Source organism: Larus michahellis, chromosome 8 (assembly GCF_964199755.1).
Source record: "Larus michahellis chromosome 8, bLarMic1.1, whole genome shotgun sequence".
Lineage (NCBI taxonomy): Eukaryota > Metazoa > Chordata > Aves > Charadriiformes > Laridae > Larus > Larus michahellis.
Window position 1 is genome coordinate 56,537,810 of NC_133903.1, and position 27,546 is coordinate 56,565,355.

The 27,546-nt window shown below is 43.1% G+C and overlaps 1 protein-coding gene across 2 annotated transcripts; it reads right to left on the reverse strand.

The window, feature by feature from the left end:
* On the reverse strand, nt 1-27,546 carry ANKRD13C (ankyrin repeat domain 13C). Of its 2 annotated transcripts, XR_012588755.1 has the most exons (14): nt 27,022-27,546; nt 20,837-20,878; nt 16,838-16,942; nt 15,696-15,781; nt 14,863-14,908; nt 13,629-13,695; nt 12,017-12,161; nt 11,122-11,253; nt 8,696-8,857; nt 7,867-7,946; nt 6,287-6,385; nt 5,544-5,644; nt 2,658-4,474; nt 1-38 (listed from the first exon to the last, which is right to left on the reverse strand). XR_012588755.1 is itself a non-coding variant. In XM_074597999.1 (13 exons), the coding sequence occupies exons 1-13, from the start codon at nt 27,371-27,373 to the stop codon at nt 4,344-4,346; spliced, it is 1,548 nt and encodes a 515-aa protein (XP_074454100.1). In that variant the 5' UTR covers nt 27,374-27,546; the 3' UTR covers nt 2,599-4,343. The 2 variants fall into 2 exon arrangements, 1 of the variants encoding a protein (XP_074454100.1); XM_074597999.1 differs by lacking the exon at nt 1-38 and having other exon boundaries at nt 2,599-4,474.

A 27,546-nucleotide genomic window follows, 5' to 3' on the forward strand; every position in this document is an offset into this window, starting at 1 on the left:
ACAGCATCAGCATCCAACGGCATGTTTTGGTCTTTATTCTAACAAATGATACAACCAAAAATTACCATTAGTGAAGGTAAGTTAAAAACATGGACCAGAGAACTAGTAAAATGTGAAAAAGTGACATTGTTCCGATGACAATTACAAATTGTAAGGAAAATAAACATGAAACTGCAGCATTACAGGAAATTTGTTAATACAGATTAAATAATGCAGTTATCCTCCCATGAATTACAAATCAAGAACAAATACATTTTAAAAAAAACAGACAGTTGCTGTGAATATCAACTTAACCAGGTGGGTTTCCAGCACAAATATATCCAGAGTTTTTTGTAACAAATCGTTTCCTTACATAAATCGAGAGTCGCAGTAAAGTGAGTACAGTGACTGCAACAGCAGCTCCTTGAAAGGAAAAAGAAAACACATTCCCTTTGCCACCAACTAAAGCAGTATTTTGGAAGACCAGTAAAACAGTTTGGTTAAGAAACGACCCTGGGAATTCTTTTGCAATGATTTCTTGTTTCAGTTTACCAAAATCAATGGCTGGTTTTTAGTACTTTTTTGTAAAAAAACCCCACGGCCATCAAGGAAAAAAATAATAATAAAGTGGTGAGACCAGAAAGAAACAGTGGCCAAACTGTGAGCCAGGGTGGCCTCTCCCGGCACTGAGGTTTTCCCCACCACAGCTGCACCTCCATGGCCACCACGGGGCCAACGAGCATCTTACCACCCGATTCTGACCCGACCCGCGCGGTTCTGACCCTTGGCCATCCCGAAGGGACGCCATCACCACCACCGGCAGTGCCCAGAACGGCATCCCCGGCCTGGACACTCCTCCAGCCCGTGGTGTCCCATGGCCACAGCAGTCCCTACGCGTGCGCGAGGCGAAGGACCAGCTCAAAGGACCAGCTCAAGGCCGCCCCGCTCCTGGTGCGCAGCAGCCACGGGACACCTCTGCAAAACCGCTGGGAGATGGGTTCCCTCCCCGGGGGACCAGACCTTCCCTCGACACCCAACACGCTCTTAAGGAGAAGAGGAGGGAAAACCCAAAATTAAATTCTGCTTGGTCAATCCTGCTAGAAGAAATAAGTTTCCAGAAGGGATGCGGGGGGGAGATGGGGGGTGGTGAAGGAGAGCGGTGGCCCCAGGGCAGCCGCGGGCTCCCTCGGCGCCAGGAACGCTTCGCCCTCCTGCAGCGCACCCGGAGCGACCAACGCGCGCCTTGTGTCCGTACAACACACGACGAGTTCTGGTGGGTAAGACATTGACATTGGCGTGACACAACACTGCTAAAGAACGGCGCCAGCACAGCCGCACTGCTGGGACCCCCAAGACACAATCCCTAACCCCGGCATCCCTCTGGCTACCGTGGATCCCCGCAGCTCACAGCGCATCCACCGGGAAAGCGCGCCCAAGCGGCCCTGCGTTTCGGAACTCATCCTTAGGAATGTTTCTGACAGAAAACACATCACCAAAAGCTGGAAGGAACCGTACCGAGAAAGGGCTCACTGAGCCGAGCCTCGCGAGGCTGCCACGGGAATCCACAGGAACCCGAGAACGGTCACCGGACCGGGGAGGACAAACTGGCCGGAGCCAAATCGTTCAGCTCCATCGCAGGAAGAGAAGCGGCAGCAGGGTACCTTCACCGTACGAATGTAAAAAGACTACCAAAGTCCACCAAATCTGTGTCCGCCCTTCTCTGCTGACACTCCAAATTAGAGCAAGCCTTAATATATAGCAACCCGCTATAAAAAGTTTCTGCAAATCTTAAAATGTATCAAAGTTAGTAGCTGTGTAGTCATGAAGGTTAAAAAACCCCACAAAAGCTGCAGCCAGGGTCCGTGGGAACCACCCAAAACGGCTCCAGGACGTGCAGTGGCCTGAGCCAGGCGCCTCGTCTGCCACCAGAGGACACGGGCTGCTCTCCAGGCAGACACACAGAACCTCCCTTTTCTTCTGAGGCGACACAAAAAGCTTTGTTCTTGGGGTTTTTTTTAAAATCTGGAATCCAGTCCCTGGCAGCGCCACACGGCCCAAAGCACCCGGCTCCAGCTGGGAACGCTCCCTCCCACGTTAGCACGCTCGGATGGTAATTTGGAACAACCGAAAAGGCAAAATAATATGAAACACGTGGCTCTTTCCCTGTAATATTGAGAAAAAGGATTTCTGACATTCACCTTGTGCAGAGAGGCTCCCTGCGCTGGCCGGGATTGCCCAGCAGCTCCTGCCCCGGCCGAGCCACCCCGCAGCGCGGCACAGCAGCGGCCACCAGCAGCCACCCCGAAACCGGGGCTTGGCCCCGCTGATGTTCAGTCCCTGCCTCCAGCACCCACAGGGCGATTCGGTGCCCACCTACATTCATTCGGCCCCCGTCTCCCACGGTACCGATCTCAGCTGCTGCTGAGGAGCACGAGGTGGGCCCCCACTTATAGCACAGACGGAGAACGCTTCGGGAATTCATAATGACTTGAAAGAACAAGTTCTGTCATTCCTAGTGAAGGTTCAACATCTGCTACTGATACAGTACGTCACAAGTAATTACAATTCCACATTTCCCTTTGCTTTCCCCACCCCCCCCCATAGTTTTATTTTCCATTTGATTCTGAATTGCGAACTCCAGTGTATCGATCGCAGCCTGCACACTCAGCCTCACTCACCCGTCCCACCGCAGGTCTCCCGGGACGCTGGGAGAGGATCAGCCCCACTTTATCCGGACTTTGCTGACAGCGGTTCACCAGGACCCACTTCCAGCGCGGACACTGAGCTTCTCCAGAGCAGCCTCCCGGGGTTTACGCAGATTTCCAGAGGTTTTGCGAGAAGGTCTGCTTCAGACAGGTACTTCCCCGCCCTGTGGACGTGCCTGACGAGTCAGCTTTTATTGCCTTGTGCTGAGCCACCTCCATCCACCACCTGCAGGGTCAGTTCGGTTGGTTACCTTCACTAAGCATTGATGGTACTCTTCATTACAAAGTTTGATACTTAACTCTAGTGATTTCCAGGAAAAAAGTTTTAACTACAGTGCACAAAGAATATAATTTTGAAAATATTTACAGTTTTGTACAATTACACCACAGCACTTTAATCTAAATTTCTTAATACAAACAAATAGCACCATTAGCCTTTTGCACAAATTCTTCCTAACAGACCAAAAAGCTGGATTATTGTCAAATTAGGAGACTGGAACCACTTGGAATGAGAATAAGCTGAAGAAGCGAGAGTGCCGAAACGCCGACCTATTCCAAATACTAAGAGGAAGGAAATTAATCTGGAAATATCCTAAGCATTTGCAAATAAAGCCTCCCAAGGTGAGCCCTATTCAATGTGCACTACAATTAAACTAACTTCAAGAAAAATTCTCCTATGTGAAGGGTTAATGCTTGAGCTTATTGTTCTAATCCCTTCGCATCCCATGTTTTCCAGTGGGTGAATACAAGATAACCTAGTCGATGCTCAACCATTATGGAGCAAGTCTCCTAAGTGAATGCGACAAAAGAAGGAAAAAGTGACAATTTCTAGCTACTGAACCTCCGAGCAGGCTCATGGACACGGCAGGGACACGGCAGGGACTGCCAGGCCAGTGGGATGGAGGGCAGGGAAGCGCAGAGCCAAGGAAAAGAGGATTAACGAGGGGCTCGGTGAGGAAACGAAGGGTCCGAGACACGGACAGCACCACCACGGACTGCACCCAGGCGCTGGAGGAGGTACCTTATTCCCTGCAGAGCGAACGCTGCTTCTGAAGTGTACTGCAGTATGAAAACGCAACTGTTTAATGGTTACCATTTGGTTCATTCCTCTACAGAAAACGCATTCCTTCTAATATACGTTCGACTAACATTCAAATTACGGAACTATACATAATGATACATAGTTTACAATTTATGAAAACAAAGCTTGAAAGAATATAATATGGTCATCTTAAGTATGGTGGGATGTTTTATAGGGCTAATATCCAGCTAAGACATTTCAACTTTTATGCTAATGGTCCAAGAGTGCTTTTTGTATCACCAAATGTAAAAAATTTAAAAACGAATGATAGTCCTCACAGCTGTTAAGTATTCTCAGGTCATCGAGGTGTCAGACTACCACGCTTGCAGTACTGGATGTATAAAAGTGTGAACGACACATCAGGAGACTTGCTGTAAATCAGGAACTAGATTAGATGCCCATTACAGTGAGTATCAGTACATCAGTCATTTGTCACATGTTCCCTTTTCTGCTGGATTATTAAGTTTATCCCTTCCTTTACGGCCCACTTTTCTATCTCTATCTGTGGGCTATGTGCATCCATTGGCTTTCACTGTGGTACGCTGGTATCGTTATTCACCATGAACCTTCCAGTTTCGTTAGAGATCAGGAAAACGGCTGGGGTCCTCCTTGTAGTCATCAGGAATAGTGAAGATGGATTCATCAAACTCATCGTAACGGAACTCCTGGAACGTCACAGTGGCTGTGATGGTGGGAAATACAGGAATATCTAGAGAGGAAGCAAAACGGTACAATGAAGAGCAAAGCAAGAGAGGTTTACCAATAGTTACCTAAAGATTTGTAACTTCAGACTTGCTAAAGATGTAGAAGCTTGTTTGGTATTCTGCACATGGCGATTCAGAGCTCTTGAAGAAGGAGGTGGTTTAAAGAAAGTTATTTCAGAATATACTGAGATACCCTGAGCACGGAAACAATACCCAACTCAAGACACCAGTCAAAACCTGTCCATGTTATTAATTCAGTGGTTTTCCGTTCCTGATGCAGACTGATGACATGGAAACCAAGGAGTTGTGAACACATGGATTAACTTGTTAAAATAGAGAACATTGGCTTGAAGATGATACAAGACGACGTAGGCTTCGGCTGAGCAAATCTTTTTAATGTTTGCTTTAAATATAACCCTTTTCCATTTTGAATTGAGGCTGAACACTTAAGAGTTATGCCCAATAAAACTGGCTTGCCCATAGCTAACTTCAGGAGCTAAGCAAAAATTCAGTCCTCAATAACCAGAGCTGGGCAAACACGAGAGGAGGCAGGATGGAGTCTGTTCAGAGCTGTCTAGCTGAAACAGCCTACTGGCACGCAAAAAATCCCGTAACACTTAGAAAAGGCATTATGACTTTTTGGCAGTTTATATTATACCGCAAATAAATTGCTTTCTACATTTCCATTTGTTAGAAGTGTAACAGTTCTCTATTTATTTGTAGGTGAAAAAATACATTGCCAGTAATCCTTGCAGAAAAAGAAATACAAAAATGCTACAAAATACTTAACTCACGACTGAGATCACCCTTTCCTGAAAGGACAATTCAGCATCTCTACATTACTCGGAGCAAGACCCTAGCATTAGGAAAACGTAAATTAGAGCTCTCTTCCTGACCGGGACTATAGCCGCCTTTCAGCTGCAGATTTCCAACTATCGTTACTTCCACTAACTTATTTCTCCTGAGATCTACAGCAACACACTCTTAGCTAAGAGAGTTTATTTCCACAACTCAGTTTTGCACATACTTCTGTTTGGAAATAGAAAGCCACAACAGGAGTTGTAGTCACCTTACCTAATTTTACAGGAAAGCCCGGTGGAAGCTTCATTTGAACAAATTCTCTAAGTTTGTTAAAGTGCTTGAAGGGTGCAATTACTTCTAAAACATTCAACAATCTGAAAAGGAAAACAGATTTCATTACAAATTCTTGCTTCACAAGCTTTCCCTCTAGAAAAGATAAAAATGACCAAAAGAGCAAGGTGATAAAAAAGGAGTTGAAAAATTACATCACGCTTAGATATCGATCTCCTTAGGGCTTCAGTATCGGCACCCTCACATTCAGTTCTTAGTGGTCCATATTGTATTACCGTAAGTGTACAAATAAACATCAAGATATTAATTTCTTGTCCTCATTTTATATGAGAGACGAAAGCATATAGTAGCACACCCTCTTCCCCACGGGCATAAGGGACCTGACGTGGTTTTGTACTGGTTTAGAGGACATAACTTTTTACGGACAAAAACGTTTCAGAATTCTGTGGAATCAGGCACATTGTCATTGCGACAAGTTAATGATAAACCCGGCCAGACCTCTGCTCTTATCAAGCGAGATAAGCGCTTGGCTCTCCCAGTAACACGCACACCAGCACCGCGGTCTCTAACGTTAACAGCTTACGTGCTTAACGGCACGGCTTCTGTCATGGGGTTTAAACCCTCCAGTTTCCGTATCTGAAGATACGATGAATTCTGCAGTTCATAACCACATTAAAACATTTCCTACACATAAGCTACATTCACGGCCAATAATTCTGACTTACGATTCAATTCCTAAGGGAAATTCCTGGCTCATAGCTATGGTGGCTTTAAAGGTTTTCTTGCTCTCTTTGCAGACCAGCTCTCTGCCCAGATGAGGAGCTCTGCAAGGGGGAGCGGAGAAAGACACAGTCAGCTTTTCTCTCACTGAAACCTTGGGTTTAAAGGAAGGAAGACAGACTCAGGTTTGAAAACGCCAGTAAAGAATCTCTACAATAAAGCAAATACTTTAAAAGTTGTGCATAGTAAAGATGAGTCAGGAACCAACCATGAGTTTTGCTAAACCAGGAGACAAGACAAAAACAGGGAAATGACTTCAGAAAAATCTTCAAATAATTCCTCGTGAGCATTATATTAATAAACACGATAGAAAGACATGACAACTATGCAGAAATATATACAGCTGATTTCAGATGTTAATAGTCTGCATGTGAACCAAGTGCCAAGTTGAACTGGAGAAAGGTTAATTTGCTTTCAGCCTAAAATATGAAACGATCTCGGAGAAAGCGGAAGAGTTACTCTGCTATCACTAGAAGGCAATGCTGGAAAACACAGGGCAGAAAGTTGTCTTATAGGAGAGGAACAGACAGGTAACACGTAAGGTAACAAATCTTTCCCTCTTTCGCCTTATATTAGCTAGAAAGCCCCATCTCCCATTAAACTCCCTCCAGTTAATCAGATTATTAACCAAAGCGAAATCCATACCTATTTCTGTCCCAATAGTAACAGCTGTTCAAGCATAACCTATTTATTCTCCTTGAATATTCATTCTAGCTCAAATAGATAAAAAATTAAATTAGTTTTAAAAAACCAAATGAAACCAAACCAGATCCATGTGCCTTTTTAGAAAGCCTGTACTGTAATATCGTCATATTCCCCAGTAAGATCTGACTCTAGGCCAGTCCAACGTCTTTGGGGAAAGGACAAAGGACTTTTATCACTGGTACTCATGGGGGACACTCGGTACATTTTTTGGTCCTTCTACATTGAGGAGCTAGACAGCACGCAGCCCTAGGAAATACACTCAACTGCCTGCATCGCCTACGAATGAAACTAATGTAAATTAATTTAAGTTATAGCTGTTTGGTACCTAGCTACGCACCTACAGGAAAGCGCCCTGCAAAGTACTAGGAGATGGGTATGTCCTTGTACTCCAGAAGTATGCATTTTTGTACGCTGCTACCAGAGTCTCATTAAATCATAAACTTTTATTTAAAACACGGTGAATTGGATTATTGATTACTATCATAAGTAAAGATAAATGAATTTGTCAGAAAATCTTTAAAAAAAGCGCCAGCTTAGACGTGCGTATTTTCAAAACGTTCAGATGTCAGCCATGGGTATGAGGTAGATGCCCAGCCAATATTTTTATCGCCAGCTGATGCAATACTACTATTTGTGTATACAGGTATCAGCTTCCCAGCCAGCCTACTGAGGAATGGTAAACATCCCGGACATCAAACTGTGTTCCTTTTCCCAGAAAGAAGCACCCAACAAACTAGAGAAACCCCCCCCCAAAATCCCCGCAACCCCAAACGAATAATCTGAAGGTGTCTAAGGAAGTTAATAAAGCAAAACCACTTACTTTCCGTTCTCCGCAGATATGTACTCTTCCCATGTAATTGTGTTGGGCGATGGCGGAGTAAGCGACTGCCGTCTGACAGGCTGTTCAGAAAAACATGTTTATCTTTCCTCATATTCTCTTAGAATTTTGCCATTCAAAAGATACAACTGTACTTCAACTCTACGAAGAACAGCAATAAAGTCTATCCAGTTTGGAGCTGATACTTCACTGGGCTTTTCCATCTCCTGCTCTTGCTCTCATAGTCTCCATTTAGGTATTTGGCCTCAAACTGCATTTTACGTAGAAGTTGTCCGTTTTAATACATCGGTTAATCAGTTAATTCAAGCGTCTGAATGACAAGTAACAAAGCACAAGCTAATGCAGAAATAAATTAATCTTTTTTAAAAGGCTGTACGCGTGTTCCCAGATGATGTCTGGCTCGTTCTGAATAGCTCTTGATTTCATGGTGGTAATAACAGGCTTAGTCCATTATAATGACGCCAAAGGAAAACACGATTGAAAAGAAAACCAGAAAGGCATTCTACACAAGAGAGATTTGGTCTAAAGGAAGTTAAAGTGATTTGCCACAGCCAAACCCATAATCTTCTACTAAGAGACAAATTAAGACTGAAACATCCAGTATAATCACGGAAATTCCTCAATGTGTGCACTAATCAGGGTAATTCATTAACATATCACCATGATTATACTTGTAGGCCATGTTCATTATTTTGAAATTAAGACAATCAAAGTAGAATAAAAACATTATTTATAGATTTTGCTACATGGCTGGCGTTAAAGATTATTCTACGCAAAAATTCACATACTGTGAAAAAATACTTCAGTATACCTCAAAATTTTGTTCCATTAAGTTGCCACCTTTACTCAGGCTCTCCATGATAGCTTTATTTCGAAGAATATCCTCCTCACTGAGATGTTCTCTTCTTTTCCTTGACTCTAATACAAGTCCATTAACCAAGTAGAAATCTGCCAAGAAGTTTCCTACTCTTTCCTGCAGAAGGAATTGGACATTAATGACCCACAGAAGATAAAAATAACACATCTAAATTCTTGTACATCCAAATAATTGCACTTCAGTGCAGTAAGATACCTTCAGGATTGAAAGGTTATAGTTTACACAACCAATCACAAGAGCTATCAGTGGGCAATCCCAGTGAGGTATGTACAGCACGAACACAAGAACTCTATCAGAACAGATGTTTCGTATCAATGGAAACTTTAAGACAGAAAAGATTGTTTAAGAATTTAAGATTAGCCAAAGGAAATATGACTAAAATCCCCTTCAGCACCAAGCTGTGCTAAAGGATGATTTACACACGTAGAATAAGGATTTGGTATTCTAAAGGAAAAAAGTTCTGAAACGCTAGCTCAGACGCAAACTTGAGATAACTGGCACTACATGAACAGATCCAGATAAAACCAAAATCCTTCAGAGCTAGCCACTTCGTACTCAAAGAAGTTACGATGGTGGCTGTTTCCATTTTCGCAAAGCTGAAAACTTGCAGGTCAGTCAGACGGCTGACGCGGGAATGAACTCCTGAAGAATGACCCAGAGCGCTCCCATCTTCCCACATTCTCTGACACAGGAGCACAGAGAATCCTTACTGCACCCCCTGCAATGAATCAGCACAGGAGAGACACGGAGCTGCTGGAGCGGGGCCAGAGGAGGCTCCGGAGATGCTGGGAGGGCTGGAGCCCCTCTGCTGGGAGGACAGGCTGAGAGAGCTGGGGGGGTTCAGCCTGGAGAAGAGAAGGCTCCGCGGAGACCTTGGAGCCCCTTCCAGTCCCTCAGGGGGCTCCAAGAAAGTTGGGGAGGGACTCTGGAGCAGGGAGGGGAGCCATGGGACAAGGGGGAAGGGTTTAAAACTGCAAGAGGGGAGATTTAGAGGAGATATTGTGAAGAAATTGTTGGCTGTGAGGGGGGTGAGCCCCTGGCCCAGGTTGCCCAGAGAAGCTGTGGCTGCCCCATCCCTGGAGGGGTTCAAGGCCAGGTTGGACGGGGCTTGGAGCAACCTGGGCTGGTGGGAGGTGTCCCTGCCCAGGGCAGGGGGTGCCACTGGGTGGCCTTTAAGGTCACTTCCAACCCAAACCAGCCTGTGATTCTATGCTATTTCTACAATAAAGTAGTTTTCAGTACAGTTGGTTCTCCCCCCTGCCCAATAGCTAGAGTTCGTTATCTTTCTTCCAGGCTACTTTTTCCTTATGAAGGCAGTCTATCATATGATTATCAATTTAAGATTAGCCAATTTAAGATTTAAGATTCAAGCAATTTAAGATTAGAACCTAATGAAGAACCTAATGAGGTTCAACAAAAGCAAGTGCAAGGTCCTCCAGCTGGGGAGGAAGAATGCTAAGCACCAGTATAGGTTAGGGGTGGACCTGCTGGGAAGCAGTTCTGAGAAGAAGGATCTGGGGGTCCTGGTAGACAGTAAATTATCCATGAGCCAACAATGTGCCCTTGTTGCCAAAAAGGCCAATGGCATCCTGGGCTGCATAGGGAAGAGTGTGGCCAGTAGGTCGAAGGAGGTCATTCTCCCCCTCTACTCTGCACTGGTGAGGCCACACCTGGAATACTGCATCCAGTTTTGGGCTCCCCAGTTAAAAAGGGACAGGGAACTACTGGAGCGGGTCCAGCGTAGGGCAACTAAGATGATGGAGGGACTGGAGCATCTCCCTTACAAGGAAAGGCTGAGAGAGCTGGGACTCTTTAGCCTGGAGAAGAGAAGGCCGAGGGGAGACCTTATTACGGCATACAAGTATCTAAAGGGTGGGCTGAAGGAGGATGGTGCCAGACTCTTTTCAGTGGTTCCCAGTGACAGGACGAGGGGCAACGGGCACAAGCTGGAACACAGGAAGTTCCATTCAAATACACGGAAAAACTTCTTTACAGTGAGGGTGACAGAGCACTGGAACAGGCTGCCCAGGGAGGGTGTGGAGTCCCCTTCTCTGGAGATTTTCAAGACCCGCCTGGATGCAGCCCTGAGTGACGTGCTCTGGGCAATCCTGCTCTAGCAGGGGAGTTGGACTAGATGATCTCTAGAGGTCCCTTCCAACTCTGAAGTTTCTGTGATTCTGTGATATGTACTCTATGTGCTCACACTAGTGACAGCTGGGGGGAGTACGGGGAGACATTCTTCTTCTGTCCTGAACATCTTACTCTTTTTCTCCTTATTTCTTCCCAACCACATCATCAAAAGGCTGTCTGAACTATTTTGTCTCCAGTAATGCGGCTTGTGAAATTTTCTTTAGGCTTACTGTTTTGTCTTCTCGAAAAAGCCATCCCGTCTGGGCACGTGTGAAGGTAATTGATTTGGTTGATAATGTTGCTGAGTAAATATCACTGCTCATCAAAATGTCAACCTCTTCTTCTGTTTCCATCTCAGATTCCTAGCAGAAAAAATTCCCAAATACAGAAGAGAAATTAATAATAATGATTACTTCTTAAAAAAAAAAAATTAAAAAAATCAATAAACCTTTTCCTTTGGAACTTTTCCCAGAACTAGCATTTCCTGCATTTTGAAACTGTTCTATAGAAGCCCTGGCCAAATGGTTACTAAATAGTTTAATATTAAATATTAATGCAAATAAGGCATCCAAGCACGATTTATCCATCAGCTCAGCAGCGACAGCCTTTCCACAGGCAAAGATCCATATGCTTAAGTGATTGGTGGATAAAGCCATAACTAAAAAGTCGACTAAATACAAGGGGTCCAGTGAGTCATCCCCTTGCGTCGTTAACAACGACGCTGGCCACAGAGTGAGTAAGCAGATGCAAAGCAGTGGCAAGCAAGTTTGAAAACCCACCCGAGGACCCCTAAATTAAGCCCACTGCAAAGATTAAAAGTAGCATGCCTCATGACATAAAACATATTTATACATTTGCCTATTCAGAATGATAAAAGATCTTCCCAAAAGACTCACATTCTAGCTTTTTCCTCATTTAGAAGTCTGTATTCAAAAGCACTGCTTTTCATAACAAAATTTTATGTCACCTATACAGCTTAAGTTATAACAGCTCAACAAAAAAGCCTTTGGTTTGCATTTCTCTGGAGCTTGTTTGGGTCTTTTTGAGAGGCACATTTAGTTAAATAAAATAAGTCAGACTTCTGATGTAAAGTAAACGCTCGAGGTACTTCACACAGATCCTTACCTCATGATGTATTCGCTGGTAAACTTTTTGTTCATTGTCTAAAACTACAAAAGATTCAGAGGGTGCGGCATCACCATTAAAAATGAAGCTTAAATCCCCTCGTTGGCACTTCATGTCGGTAAAGTCTATGAGAGTTGTGTCCAGCCTGGGAAAATATACCAATACTTTAGAAGAAGCTACCCATAAACACTCAACTACACCATGAAGTTCAGTTTGCAAGCAGAAGCTTTCTTTTTTTTTTTTTTTTTTTTTAAAATCACAACCAAACACACAGAGGCCTAAGTTTTCATAGAATATTTCACAAGTGAAGCCTGGATGCAGAAAGAAAAAAAATTGCTATTAAAAAGTTTCACATCATAACATCTCTACCATTATAACTGCATTCCAAACTTCATAGGAAAAGGTAAAGTTTTCTTCAGAAAAATTTATGTCAAAGCTGCCAGCACGAGGAAGTGACAGAATTTATATAGCTAGTACATGAAACACATTGAGAAATACAACCACCCTATTCTACGAGAAGCAGCCACTGATTTGAGTATCAATATTAGGACATGACCCAAATTATGAAGAGAAGTAAGAAACAGACTGATCTTTTTATTTGACTAATTTTAGTTGCTATTTCTATTTCTTCCCCTCACCAACACAAGAAATGCTTCTGCTGACCTGAATAACTCGGAGTTGGAGCCAAGGACAAAGATATCTCCAGCAATAGAATCACAGAATCGTTACAGTTGGAAGAGACCTTTAAGATCATCAAGTCCAACCGTTAGCCCAGCACTGCACATTTACTTCTTTAACAAAGAGTGTTAAAGAACCTGAATTTAGCGACTGCTCCAGCTCTAAGGGTGACTGCTTAACACTCCGCATAGATTGGCCTCAGAGTCAAGAAAGAATCCGCAGCCATCTCCACTCAGTGCCAGACTCGGACAAGCAGAGCAGACAGAAATGAGAAGGGAACAAAAATAGTCTCAGACTCAGATTTGACCTAAAAAGTCAGTTGACACCTGCTAACAGCCTTCATAGAACAAAATTTTCTACAGATTGAATCTTCAGAATCATATTCTTGACTTTTTGTTTGTTTTAAACTTTGGAACCTAAAGAAAAAGACAGAAAAGACATTTGAATCCCCAGACCCAAACTGAAACAGTTAAAGACCTGAGCTCGGGAAGGCTCCTGGTAGCACTCTACTGAGTTTGTGAATTTGTCGCATTAAGCACTTCAAAAAGAGAAACTATACCACTCTTTTCACTACATAGACTGGAGCAGCAACATTTCTGCACAAACTACGGAAAGCTCATTTATTTGAAATTGCATTAAAAATACCAAATTCCTCTTTTTCAATAAATCATCGTCATGTCTGGTAGATAGAGCCTTATACAGCTTGAGTGCCTCTGCTTTGTATTTTAAGTGATTTGGGAGCAGAAGTTAAATTCAGATCAATAGAGAAAAAAGAGAGTCTGAAGCTCAGACCGGCCCTTGCCTCTAACACCCGTGTACAAACACGATGCTGTTCCACACCTTTGCAGGCTCCTCGGTGATTTCTTTCAGACCACGCTGGAGTCCAGCGTTTTCCCTAACGTGCAGATTAACACACTGTACAATCAGTACTTACCTGATATTTATACCTTGTTTGTGTATTTTACATGCATCAGAAGGCAGAATTCGGGAAAGTAAAGGCACTAAAGGTAGGAGAGAGAGTGCAATTAGGACATCGAGTGTATTTCTATTAAAACTATGCATCAGTTTGAATCTCAATGTATATTACTGCAAATACAGCATACCCATTTTCCACCAGAATCCCAATGCAAAGACAACTGACTACTACCAGGGCTGTTTCTATTCAATAAATGCAAAACTTCTTCGTAATTGTACTGACTACCTGCAGCACCAGGACAGTTTAGAATGTCCTCAGCCACAGCTAATTCATTTATAAATTCTAATGACTCATCTTCTAGCTGTTTGAAATTTTAATTCTATGATTTGATAGTTTACTTATACATTGTACCAACCGAAAGCCTAGCTACTTTTTATGGTGACTCTTCCATGAAAAGGCCACTCATCAAACGCACAGCACACAGTAGGCCACCTAGAAAAATGGGGTGTGTGTTCCAGATTTGTTCAAGTTTGATGGCAGCCTGGCTGCTCGTTCCTCCTCTGAACATTGGAAGAGGCGTATATCACAACAAATACATAGACTATGCCTGTATGAAAGTATATAAAATTACTAACTTAAAGTTCAACCAGTAACAGAAAGTATCACTTCCAATATTTTGACATGATTCAGGCATGTTGATCATTGCTAACACAGTTTTGCTAATTTATTTAGATTTTTCTTCTGCATATAAGAGGAGGTGGAAATTGAGAAAATGCTAAACCTTATTGAGTCACAAAAAGAAACACTAAAATGAAGCTGGGTTTGAAGAACCTACCACACAGTTGCACTTAACTGACAGTCACCGTTCAGAGTACAGCCCGAAATTCAGGAGATTAAATGCCCCGAGTCCAGTCACTCCACTAAAGCGTTCAAACCACTGATCTATAGTGACACCAATCGACCAGACAGAGACACTTTAACATTTCACTCTTCCAATAACCTTAAAGTAAACAACAGCTTGTTCCCCCCCATACTGTGTCACTGGATTATAGAAGAGAATTCAGCTCCTAAAATGAATAAGCAAAAATAATTCAGCAAAAAAGTTGGCTGTCCTTTCTTTATAACTTGCACCTCGAGAACTGGATTGTGAACATTCCAACACGCAAACCAGAAGAGAATTTAAGCTTGAGAGAACAAGCGTGCTGAAGGCTGATATATTATCTCCCTATGAAAGGAACATGCAGTCGCTTACCCCAACTTTGAAAATCCCAGTGAAGCTCTAGATAGAAGTCACCTAGCTGAGATGAAGAGAAGAATAGATTAACAAGCTGTTTAGTCACAATGACAACTGTAAAATTTGCTGAAAGACAGGCAGAAGCTGTGTTTTGCCAAACAAAGGAAACGTTTTCTCTACTGTTAGTACGTGAATTTATACTCAAACCCAATTTCTGCAAACTCATTCATATTTTACCATTTGACCAGTCAGGAGAAACTCACCCCACCCAAAGGGAAATAAACACCTGCGTTTTATAACCACAGTTTTAGCACATGAGCAGCAGTTTGAAACGGAGGAAAGGGCTTTCCTTCCTGGTTTCCCTAAGCTGAGGAATGTTTCACTGTGCTCGCGAAGAATTGGCTGCTGCGTGTAGATGGAGGAGAATTAAACCAAAAATCTCTTTCCTTATTAACCAAGAAAAGAAAGTGTCATTCATGACTGGTGACTAAACAAAACCAGTAAATTGTTCACTAAAACAAAGGATTTAAGAAAGCCTTAAGAATATAAGGAAATAAATACAGATTAAAACTTTAACTTTTAGATTGCAAAGACAACTAGCAGGCTTATCTTACACAAACCTTTCTATTTAAATTTCTAGAAGTTGAGAAGAAAGTATTATCTTAAAAATACACTTAACTGTGACCCCTTAAAACAGACACTGTAAGCCAAGACTGCTATTAAGAGCAACAGAGATTTGCAAAAGCAAGTGAAAAACTCTTTTACAGTTTGCCAGAGCGTCCATACTATGAACAGAAGCCGCTGCTTCCCAGCACAGGCTGGTTTTGTCAACACAACTGCCTTGAACTTACCTCTTTCAGGGCTTTTAATAATCGAGGTCTCTTTTCTTCAACACTTTCCCTGGACTGCTGTTTGAGCTTCCTTAGGAGTGCTGTAACTAAACAGAAATGAACTATAAGGTAAATGTATTCTATTTGTTTGTAATTACATGTTAGTGTCATTACTTGACATCTTAAAGAAAAAAAACAATGCAAACGTAACATTTCATCAGACTTTGGAGAAATTCACTGCAAGTTTTAGTAATTATACATAGCCTACTCTGATCACAACAGGAAGAAAAGGCTCAATAATTGTGTATAATATAAAGTACACAATCATGTCAAGAGGTCTTTTACATGTCTATTAGTAAACATGTGGGTACACGTGTATGTTACTGAACACAAGCTACAGATTGCATAATGTCTACTCCCGCTGCAAAAATTCTTTAGTACTGAGGAGGTGACGTGTAGGATGCTGTTAGTATATTACAAACTAGTGCATTAATATAGTAATGATAAATTAATATATGATCAGATTTTTATTTATATAGAAATAATATATATGTTAATATATTAATAATAAATATATTAACATATTTTTATTTTTAATATATGTGTGTGTATATATATATAGTGAGTTTTCTGCTATGGGACATGGTAATACCAGCTATTACTACCATCCAGTAGTGAATAGCAGTAGAGTAACTTTCCCACCAAAGAGATATTCCGTAGGCAATCACCGTATTTGCCTACTGACCTGCTGAGATGCAACAGAAAAGCAATTTACCATTGCCAATTGATATATCAAATATACATATGACCACATGGAGCAGCAATTCCAATTAGATGATCCCATGCAGCTAAAATCCACTCTGACCTTGTAACTCCAATTTTAAATACAGAATGCTAGTTTATAGCTTTTACAACCCCTTTAAGCAAAATCTTAACTCTATTTAGCATTATGTATCCCAATGCAATTCCTTTCTTAGCAAGGAAATGGACACGTGTACAGCTTGTTGTATCATATTTAGATATAAAAAAGTTCAGCTGATTAAGATAAACTCTTCAGAGAGATAGAGTATTATAAAAAAAAAAAATTTAGCTTGAAAACCTTTTATGTTCCTGTTCTGAATGAGACCTCAATTTCTGATTAGTTAGCGAGCAGAGGTTCTTACTCATTTGTCTGTCTCCATAGCTGATGGCTTCTGCAAGAGGGCTCCATCCCTGAGCATTTTTCACCTTTACTGGAGCATTATGGGCTAAAAGCAAGTGGGCACATTCTGTAACAAAGGAGTAATAATTATTTACAGTAAACATCAAGGATATTGCAATATAGTTCATAATAAAGGAAACAATAAAGCAAAATTAGTTGATGATATATTAAACAGTTTATCAAAATACATATCTGGATTCTGACTCAAACTTTAAACAAACGAAAAACATTTATGTAAATACTTACAGCACTTCCCTGTTCAACATTAGCACTAAAAACATAATTGGAGATCAAACACCAATCACATAACCATTTCTGCTTCTTCTGTTTTGCTTTTTATAAAGCTGCACATCTGTACGTGCATATACACACACACAACTATGTAACAAATCTTTTTAAAGCATTACATCAGCTCTCTCTACTTCATGCACAACCCCACAGACCAAGAAACACTTCATGGTCTTCCACACGTGGAAGTTGTGCACGGTTTTCCCCCTCTCTACCTCAGCCCCCGTCGCCCAGAGGTGAGTGATGAACTGATTTGCTGGAAATGTGCATGGAGATACAGACTTCAGGCATCTCGAGAACATCACGTGTATGGGAGGCAGATGAAGCAGTGGCACCAACACATCTCTACGTGCTGCAGCATCTTGTGGTGAGATGGCATCTAAAGCGAGCAAACCAGCACACTCTGACCTAGGAAATCTCTGAATATGTGCATAACCGGCTGCACAGCAAGGAACAGGGGTTGTAGAACTAACACGGTGGTTATCTGGGGCACTGATAACAGAGCACACAACTCGCGGTCCTGCGCTCCATCAACAGAGAGGTACGCTTGCCATGCGCTACATTTTTCACCAAGAGCATCAGTCAGAGCGTGCGTCACTGCTGTCCCCGACGCTCGGCACGCACACACTGTGCCGATAAAGCAATGCTAGCATCTCAAGGCCACACAAGTTCCTAGCCGAGTCACAGCTCAACTTGCGCTCCCTTCTCTGTCTACAGGTAAAAGGTGACGGTGGAATGACGAATAGTCCTTAAAATTAATGAGAGAAGAAAGCTTTCAGTGTTTCCATGGTTTGAATGAGCTGTCCTCATTTGAAACGGTTCTTCGGTTTCCAACTACAGAAAGTTTCCTCTCCATATCTCATTAAAATCAACCTGACCCATCGCAGTAGCACACTGGAGCTGCAGGCTGAAGGAACGTCTCATTACGAATAGGATGGGCAGGCATGACGGACAGAGGAACTTCCTGAATTATTCTCCTACTATAGGTGTTACAGGAAACCGCACTAGTCATTCCAGATGCAACAACCATGAGTCACTGGCAAGCACAGTGTTTGGAAAGGAAGAGATACTTCACTGGTGAATATACTATCTTTTCTGGTAAATAAACAAAAGCCCTGACTGCTTTGCCAGCAAACACAGAGAGGTATTTTTATGGTTGCTTAAATATAGTGCCTAACACAAGAACAACGCTGTACAGCGAGCAGGCAAATAAGCTCACATTTACCAGCCAGATTACATTTCCAGTTAAACAAACAGGATGTAAATGCACCCCGGGCTTCAGAAAAGACTGGCTGTAACGCTGCTATATCCAGCTGAACGGTCTGTACGCATCACCCCGGAAAGACAGAAAACTGACCTTTGACATGCACGAGACGGACTAACGAGGTAGGAAAGGACCTGGGGCTCTTGGTGGATCAACGACCAGGCAGGACTCAAAATCAAAAGAGTAAAACCGGGTATTGTGCTGGATGTCCTGCACAAATGGCCCTGCTTCAGGCAAGCTGGACAAAGGCTCACCAGGAACATCCGAAAGGATTTAGGGCTTTACACACAGGGTGACGGACTATATGGAAAGAAGCCAAGAGGTGAACCACAAACTGACATCAAAAACATGCACCAACAAGAAAAGGAGTAGAGGGAAGAAATGCCTCTCCTCTCCTCGCCATGCTATACACGAGGGTAACTCATATCCTGGGAATCTGTCAGTGCTGAATAGATTGCTTTTTATCCTGGAGCTGAAAGATAAAATAACCACACTTCACGAGAGACTCAGAATAAATATGCAACCGTACTGAATCAAAGTTGGTAAATTCTTTTCTATCAGTTTTATTATAAGAAGCATCTTTGACCGAAGTCATCTGTATTTATTAATGTGTTATGATACTGTTGTAGCTGTATGGAAAGTGTTCCTTCACGACAGCTAATCATTGTTTAAGCAAAACCACCCAAGCCCTTCTACATCCAACAGTGTAAAACTTGTAAATATTGACTAATGACTGTGACAAAGTAAAGCTTGAAACAAACACTCCAATAAGGCACAACGGGAGCCATGTACACAGCTGATCACCGCTGCCTGAAAACACAGAGTAAGTATTTACAAAATGAAAATCTGTCTTAGAAAGAAAAACACCTTATTTAAGGCTGAGAAATTACAGAAAGGCTTTTGCCTCTGTCTCCTTCTGGTGTTCCAAGCCTCTACTCTGGACCCTCACCGGCAAACAGCAGTTCTGATTAAACACCATTTTTTGCAAGTTGAAAAAAACCTCCTATCCATGAGTTCTAGCAGGCAGGCACTTGTAAAACATTTGCTGCACCGCTATCTCTAAAAGTTGTTGCATATCTTCTTTTTCTTTTCTTCTTCATCTTTTTTTTTTTTTTTTTTTTTTATTAATTTAAGAAGTCTCACAGGCTGGACCAATATTGGCAGACTCCAGCAAGCTCTGCTGCTTCCTCTTCCGTGTAAGCCACCTCTCTCCCTTCTTCCTTCAAAATTGCTTCCCCCTCTAACTCTCAATTATCTTAGATCACTTCACACGTATTACCAAAGCATCCTAAGACGAGTTATTGCATTTCCTGCGTTCCCCTCTCCAGATCTGCCAGGCGATTCAGCTACCAGCTCTCCCATGGAGCAGCACCACGCACCAGGCACCGCACTCACATGGCTGAATGGAACCAAGCCATTCGTGTTTCAGTAGTGAGAAAGAATTTTACTGTCGCAGAGACTGAACAATCAAGCTCCAGGTTTCTTCCTAGCCTTGAAACGTGTCTACTTCTATACTTTCCATTTGAAGTAGAAATTTAAATCCTGTGCCTTGAAAGTCTGCTGTAAAGAAATACCCAAAGGGTATCTGGAAAGAGGAGAGCCATCGTGAACCAAGAGGCTGCAGAGTCCTGGAGGCTGTCCGGCACCCCGCACTGGGCAGCCTGGACACCAAGTCAGAAATTCAAATCCAGCGAATGAGGGACTACACAAAAAGCAGGCAAGCAATTACATTTCCACAAACGGGAGTCATTTTATTCTAGAGGATGTTATTCTGATTCACTTCACTGGGAAAAAGCTACACAGGGTTGTTCAACATCACCTAGTGAGCAGTAACAAACACAGCGACGCTAATAACCAGAAAAGGGTTGACAAACAGGAAGGGTATCGTCACACAAACAGAAATTAATAACCCTTCTGTACCATGAATTAATTGCACATTAAAACAGAGATCAAGTCCCCTGCCTACACATACGGAGTGTATTCCCTCCTTGCTCAGTCACTGCAGGGGAAGCAGGCATGCATACGCTTGCCTCCAGTGCTTCCAGTTGCTTCTCGGTCTTCTACAATATTCCAACTTTCCCAATTCCCTTCTAACTCTGCAAAAAGAGCGGAGCTGGGTCCACCCACCGTTCTTGTTCTAGGCTCATAAAGATTCCAACTGCTACAACTCCCTTCTGCCCTACCCCACTCACTACCTGGCTCCTTGATTTGGGCCCAGAGAACAGCTCTGATTTCCTCTCCAAGTTTTCTCTCCTGAATCTGCGCGTACCTTCTTTCCAGAAAAACCTCAGCTTTGAACTAGCTTGAAACACAAGATCACGTTCAGGAAAAATGAAAAATCTTGTTTTCCTCTTACCCCTAAATCTTCAGGATAATTTAAGAGCTAACAAAATTGATGGGTTTACCTACCTTTATGTCCCAACATCACAGCAAGATGTAGAGGAGTGTTTCCTAAAATAAGTAATAGAAATAAGAAGATATTAGCTTCAACGTAACAGAATCCATTGCAATTCCTTCAGGATTTTGCACATACGACTCAAATGTTACATGTTAAGAAACTTGAGCTACACGACCTAACAAAGGAACACACTAAAACACACCAGAGCAGTTATATTTATTTTAACAAATTTAATCCAAATGCTTGCTTAGAAAAATGTAACTGAAACACATTTCATGGGCCAAGAGGGTTTTTTTCCTAATGACATCCTGAAACTTACTCCTGCCAGAGAGGTCCAATTGTATCTTCAAGAGATAACCCAAACCTCTACACTTACCATGGTCTGAAGAGTCTGATAGTTTACAAAGAATGACACATCTAGGTTAAAAGCTACTCAAAGATATGATACTGATTAAAATTTTAAGACCCCACTTTATTAATTTAGTACAGAATTTTTACTAATACGGTGTTGGACAGATTGCGAAGTAACTGTAACTTCACCGCAAAAAAGCCTTTTGGTTTTTTTAAAGCCTTGTTTCCAAAGAAAGCTTCCGAGATTATTAGCAGATATTACAAACATGACTATTTTCCTGGCTATGCATACGACACGTTTTGTACTTCTGTTCTTCAATAGGCACTATAAGGCACTGTAAGCTGTTTTTGTGGATTAATGCTGCTACCATAATTCTGATACATTTTATTTATGTAGCTTAAGGATACAAAATTCTTCCATTTAACTGTATTGCTCTGTTTATATGTTTAAACGTTTTCTTAGTGGAGTTAACGGAAAAATTGCTGGCAAACAAATTTATTTTGCAATTACAACAAACGCACTTGATTTTTAGGGTTATTTTACAGTATCGTGTTAGCAGTAAGTACTTGCTACATGCACAGGATGATGTCCTGTGCATCTAAAAGATGCAATGCAAAGCACCGAGAGGCTGCTGTACAGCGTGATTGCCGGCATGCTACCGTATCCTGCAATCTCCGATCAAGATAGGCGAGCAGTCAAAGGCAGAGTTCCTAAGTGGTTCTGAATGAGCCATTCGACGTGGAGTACGAATTATTCTTGCGGGTCACTAGCAACATCACAGGCAGCAACATCCTAGTTCATTATGCACACTCTAAGCTAACCTCACATTTTCTATTAATAGATTCTTGTAACATCTGTGAGCCAAAACATAATTTAGAATAATGGATGCAGCCATTCTTTGTTAAGTGACTGAAATAACAATGTTACTGCGGAACAAACTTGAGAAAGAGCCAAACCATTTACTCAGAAAATTCAAATTATACAAGCCAGGGGTAAACATCTTCCTCACCTTATCAAGCACCTCAATGGGATATATAGATAAAAATAGCTCTACACTAAGTTTTCTCTTAATTAATAAACCTTAAATTTAAAAAAAAAACACCCCACCTTTCAAACGGTGAATAACACAGAGCCAGACAGCTCCAGCAGCTACGCCAGCTTGCTATAATGGCAAGAAACAACAAAACGAAAGATGACCAGGCCCCTGACAGCTTTCCTGAGAACTCCGTTGGATTTCATTCAGCCAAAAAGCAGAAAGAGCAGTTGTGCGATAAGACGCGTCATTTCCAAACTCCCCTGGACCAGGTTCCGAGCAGCCTGATCTCACTCCGGTGTTATCTCTGCTTTGAGCAGGAGGTCAGACTAGATCCCCTTCAGAGAGCTCTTCCAGCACAGACTTTTCTTTGACTCTATGATTGTCTTCACACCAAAAAGCATGCAATTCAAAAATTAGATAGGAAACCTGGACACAGCAGACAAGGGGGAGAGGAAGAGGAGCACGCAGAAAAACTGAGTACAATAAGCAATAAAGCACAGAAACTAGAATCTATCAACCCCAGAAGAAAAAAAAAAATTAAAAAGTATTTATGAGGAAGCTGAAAAAAGGTAACAACCTCCTGCTTGCTGGTCTTTAGCCAGCAAGTCCCTGGCAAGGAGTCTAAGGAAGGTTTAACAAATATCAGGAAGATGAAATAAGAGGTTAGCCGCTGTACCAACGGGAGAGGAGCCACACTAACAGGTAATCCAGGAAAGCACCTTTAGGAAAGGGGGTAAGGAGGAGAGGCAAGGCAAACACATAGAAGAGGGACATTACGAGAGTTAGAAAGAAAGACTGTAGTTCCTATCCCTCTGGACTACCTGGCCAGCCAGGCCTTTTTCTCACTGTCCCTGATAAACTCCTCTCCAGACAACTCTTAACTCGGACCAGCAAGCATGGACACAGCAGCACACAGCTCCTCTGGAAAGCTGGAGCATGGGGACAGGACTGGGGATGGCGCGGTCTAACAGCAGGCACACAGCACACTAAGCCCTGTAAGCACCACAGTAATCTCATGTATGTTTTTATTCCATCAAAATTCCGATGCTGCTCTACAAAAGTACCTCCCTGACCTCCTCCCCAAAGGAAAGCAGTCCCAGCAAGAGCCGAGACACAACCCCAGCTTTGGCACATCCAAAAATCAAACCTGCAACAGCATTTTACAAACTTCCATCACTAATCATCTGTCTTAAGATCTGATAAATCTGGCGGGTCTTGATGCTCTTTGGGCCAAACAAAATGGGGTTTATCAGTAGCAAATTTAACTCTTGACTTATCAAAATAAGCCATCCAAACTGTGTAAGGCCCTATGTCACAAAATGAAGGAATTATGGTGAGGAATCACTGGGCTCGTAGAATGCCTCATGCAATCCTCAGGTTCTTCCCCCCAGCAGGAGAAAGGGAAGAGCTGTTCAAGCAGAAAGGCTCTGCTTTTGTCTAGTCGCAGTCTTTAAGCAGAGGTAAGCTTTCGCTCTGCCCACGAAAACTGAGGGAAGACAAATGTCTTGAAAAAGACAAGACCAGTGCTGTCACGGTCTCCCATCTAGCAACGACTGCCAACCATGCGTACCGAGTAGCAGCGGCAGCACTTATCGGGGGCTGAAGCCGGCAGCAGCCAAAGGTTTTCCACACACTGCAGCTCAGAAACCTGGCTGTCACTATGGGACAAGCTAACTTCTGCTCCTTTGGGAGAGGCAGGATCTGAAAATGCAAACCCAACCCCAGCAGCTGCTGCCGAAACAGAGCCACACTATTACGCTCTTACTAGCGTTTGGATGATAAAAGTCACAGACCGATAAATTAATTAGTACCAGTATTTACAGGACTCAAAAGGAACCACTCCGCTGGAATTCTATCGCACTGCAACCTCAAGTTCCACCGATCCTAAAATACAAACCATGCTTAGTTGCTTCACCAAGGCAAGAACAGCTGCGGCTCCTCCGGAACGTTTACTATCCAGAGCACACAGAATAATCCCAGGTAAAAATCAGCCTGATGAAAAAAAAATGGTGAACTCCAGCACTAAAGAATTTTTCCTAGCCAGTGCACAGTGCAACTAAGCATTTCTGCCAGGACAGGCAGGAGGGCGGGAGAGGGCAGTTTCACTTCTTCCAGTTGCACAGACGGTTCTAACAGCTTGAGGTTTTCAACGAACCACAGCACAAGCCACAACCGTAAGCATTAGATTCCATGAAAACAAGTAGCCTTACACAAGACAGCTGCTGGAGAGACAGAGAAGGGTGTAAATATACAACTATGTCATTTACCTATGGAAGAGAGCTGTAAGAAAGAGGGCACTGTAAATAATTAAGTGGCTCACGTGGAAGTGTAGTTTTGATGACCTCCATGCAATTTAATCATAATGATAATGTGTTTGATATCATCACTTCTAGACACTGACTAGAACATGAACGGGCACATTCTTGAACAGCTGCAATCAAATTCATTCTCTTTTGGCAACAGCTTGATTCACCATATAAACAAATCTCACCTTTGCCTTCCATCTAAAGGCAACTTCATGACTATCTATAGCTTTGAGAAATGAGCACATACACTGCCCTCCCCAAATCACACACCTACAGGCTCTTATTCCAAGAAAGAAGCGATACAAGAGACCTGAAGTCCCACACATGCACATCCAGGGCATAAAATGCACATAAAATAAAGTATTTGTCCGCAGGCACGTGCATGTGTAGCTTTTAACCTTTCATTAAGGAACCTGGCACATCTACAGGGAAGCTGACCCTGTTTTCCAAGAGTAATCCAGCAATAAGATTTATTTGTCTATTCCAGAACATAACGTGTTTTTATTCTGAATATATGTTTAAGCTCTTAAGTGCACATTATAGTAAAAATAAAAGTAATCTAATAGGTATACATACAAGCTTCCCCCAAGAAACTCATCGGTTTTGGAATAATGATACTGGCCTTCCAATGGGTTGTTTTTTCTGGTTAATTTAGAGAGCGCAGCAGGGTGCACTCAATTTACAGACACAGCTAGTGCTTGTTTTATCAGAACACCAGGAGTTTAACATTCTACAAGACCTGGCTTTTCTGCACTTAACCGCATGCTAAAAATGGGACTGAAATATAAACAATAACTGTTCCTAGAAGTTCTTTCTCCCCTCTGTCACTTCCTTATCATGTACTAGGATTCTTCTGGCTTATTTCTGAGTATAATTGGGAGCTGAAGTTCTCTACCCCAAACAACTCACAATTCAAATATGTAAACAAGTGACAGATGGATTCAGGCAGAAAGAAAACAATAACAAGGAACTATTAGTCAGGCCTTTGGTATGTCAAGACATCGAGGGTTTCGTTGTTGGGTTGGTTTTTTTTATCTTTTGGGGGAAGATAACAAGAAAAATCCCCTAAAGCTTTTCTACTTCCTACGGCATTGAGAAAGCAAAAAGACGTGCATTTTAAATTTTTATGTATATATACACATATACATGCAGGTGTATATATATATATATTAAAAAAAGGGCGGTATCAATGTTTGTGATACGCATCGAAGAGGGTAGTGCAGCAAAGAGGGATCGGGAAGTGCTTTCAAAGTAAAGGTATCAAAGCTTATGGTGATGAGTTATTTGATGAGGAACTGGAGGAGGTGTAGGGGAGAAGTCGGCAGAAGGAATACACTGAGTGAGAAAATTTCTTCCCGAGTCTGTTGCTTTCATTCTACCAGTATTTGCTGCAACCTTTGGAATGAAGATAGCTGGATAAATATATCTGTAGCTATATTTATAACAACATACTTAGAAAAATGTTACGACAGTTGTAAGGAATACTCCTCCCCATCTTGACTGAGAAAACTGAGCTGTATATTACTCCACATACATTGGTTTGTATTTTAGAGTGCCTAATGTTACCATGGACATGACTTTAATTTCCAATTACATTATTCTTCCCATCGTACCAATCCCAAAGATTGCTCTACCTTAATGTTCCTTTTTATTTTACATAACACAATTAAGTAAAACAAAGGGAACATTTATCTCTTAATCAGAAAAAGAAGGTAACTGTACCCTTTAATCACAACTTCTCCAGATCCCACATATGGTATAACTTAGCATTCTCCAACAGAAAGGCATCATGTTACTCTTGAAAGAGGTAGGAAACCCAGAGATGAAAACTAACCATGAAACTAACGATGACTTGACAGACGGATTTATTTTTTAGCAGTGTAAAATATTCCCCAAATTAAATATATATTATTTTAAAGTGTCCTACAAGACTTTAAATGTGTATGCATTATAGAGTAGCAGGAGGCTCGTAATTCTACCTCTGCTGCTGCCACTTCTGTGCCCAGAGCAGGCCCCTTCTGTGCCCAGGCTTGCAGAGGAGCAGAGCAAGATGCTGGCTCTTTCGAACCACAGAACTAAAGCATTTAGAGAGACAAAATGTTCTGGGTTTGTTTTTAAGCCTGGGGGAAAATCAAAGATAGTTCCACCAAGAGCCAAAGGAACCCACTCCTGAGCTTCTCACCTCTGAAAGCAGACAGGTGACAGTTCAGGCATTTTAAAATATTTTTTTTTTTTTTTTAAAATGAGGTAGATTTTGGGGCATGAAGCAGCCCCGGTAAGAGGCAGCTCTCCCAGCACCACGTCGTTCCAAAAGCCGGCACCGTCCTCACTCACATCACCAAAACCCCCAGGACTTCTCCAGGCGCCCCCCTGCAGACCCCATCCCGCCCCCGGGACGCCGGCGGCGGCTCCTCAGGCCGGGCCGGGCGGAGAGGCCGCGGCCCCCGAGCGGCCCCTTCCCCACGGCGCGGCGGCCGCCCGCCGCCCCCCCGGGCCGCTCACCGTGGCTGTCCTTCTGGCCGATGCCCTGGGTGCGGATGAGGGCCGAGAGCCGCCTCACGTCCCCCTTGAAGACGCACTCATGGACGGGGAACTGCGCCGGGCACTTGTCGGGCTCGGCGGGCGGGCCCGTCCCGCCGCCCGCCGGCCCCCCCTTCAGCGGCAGCCGGTGGTGGTGGTTGCTGAAGATGCGGTGGCCCCCGGCCCGCCCGCCCTTGCCGCTGCTCCCGCGCCCCCCGGTGAAGATGCCTCCGGGCGCGGCGGCCGCCTCCTCCTCGCCGGGCGCCAGCAGGTCCCCGTCCTCCTTGCTGGGCTTGTGGTCCCTGCGCAGCGAGCGCAGCTTCTCTCCGGTCATCGCCAGCGGCGGCCCCGCGCCCGGCGGGGCCCCGCCGGGAAGGCTCGCCGCAGCCGGAGGGTGGACGCTCTCAGTCCCGTCCCGCCGGCATCCCCCGCCACGAAGCGCCCGCCCGCCCGCGGGGCCCCGCTCAACGGCCCGGCGCCGCAGCCATCTTGGCCGGAGCTCCCGCG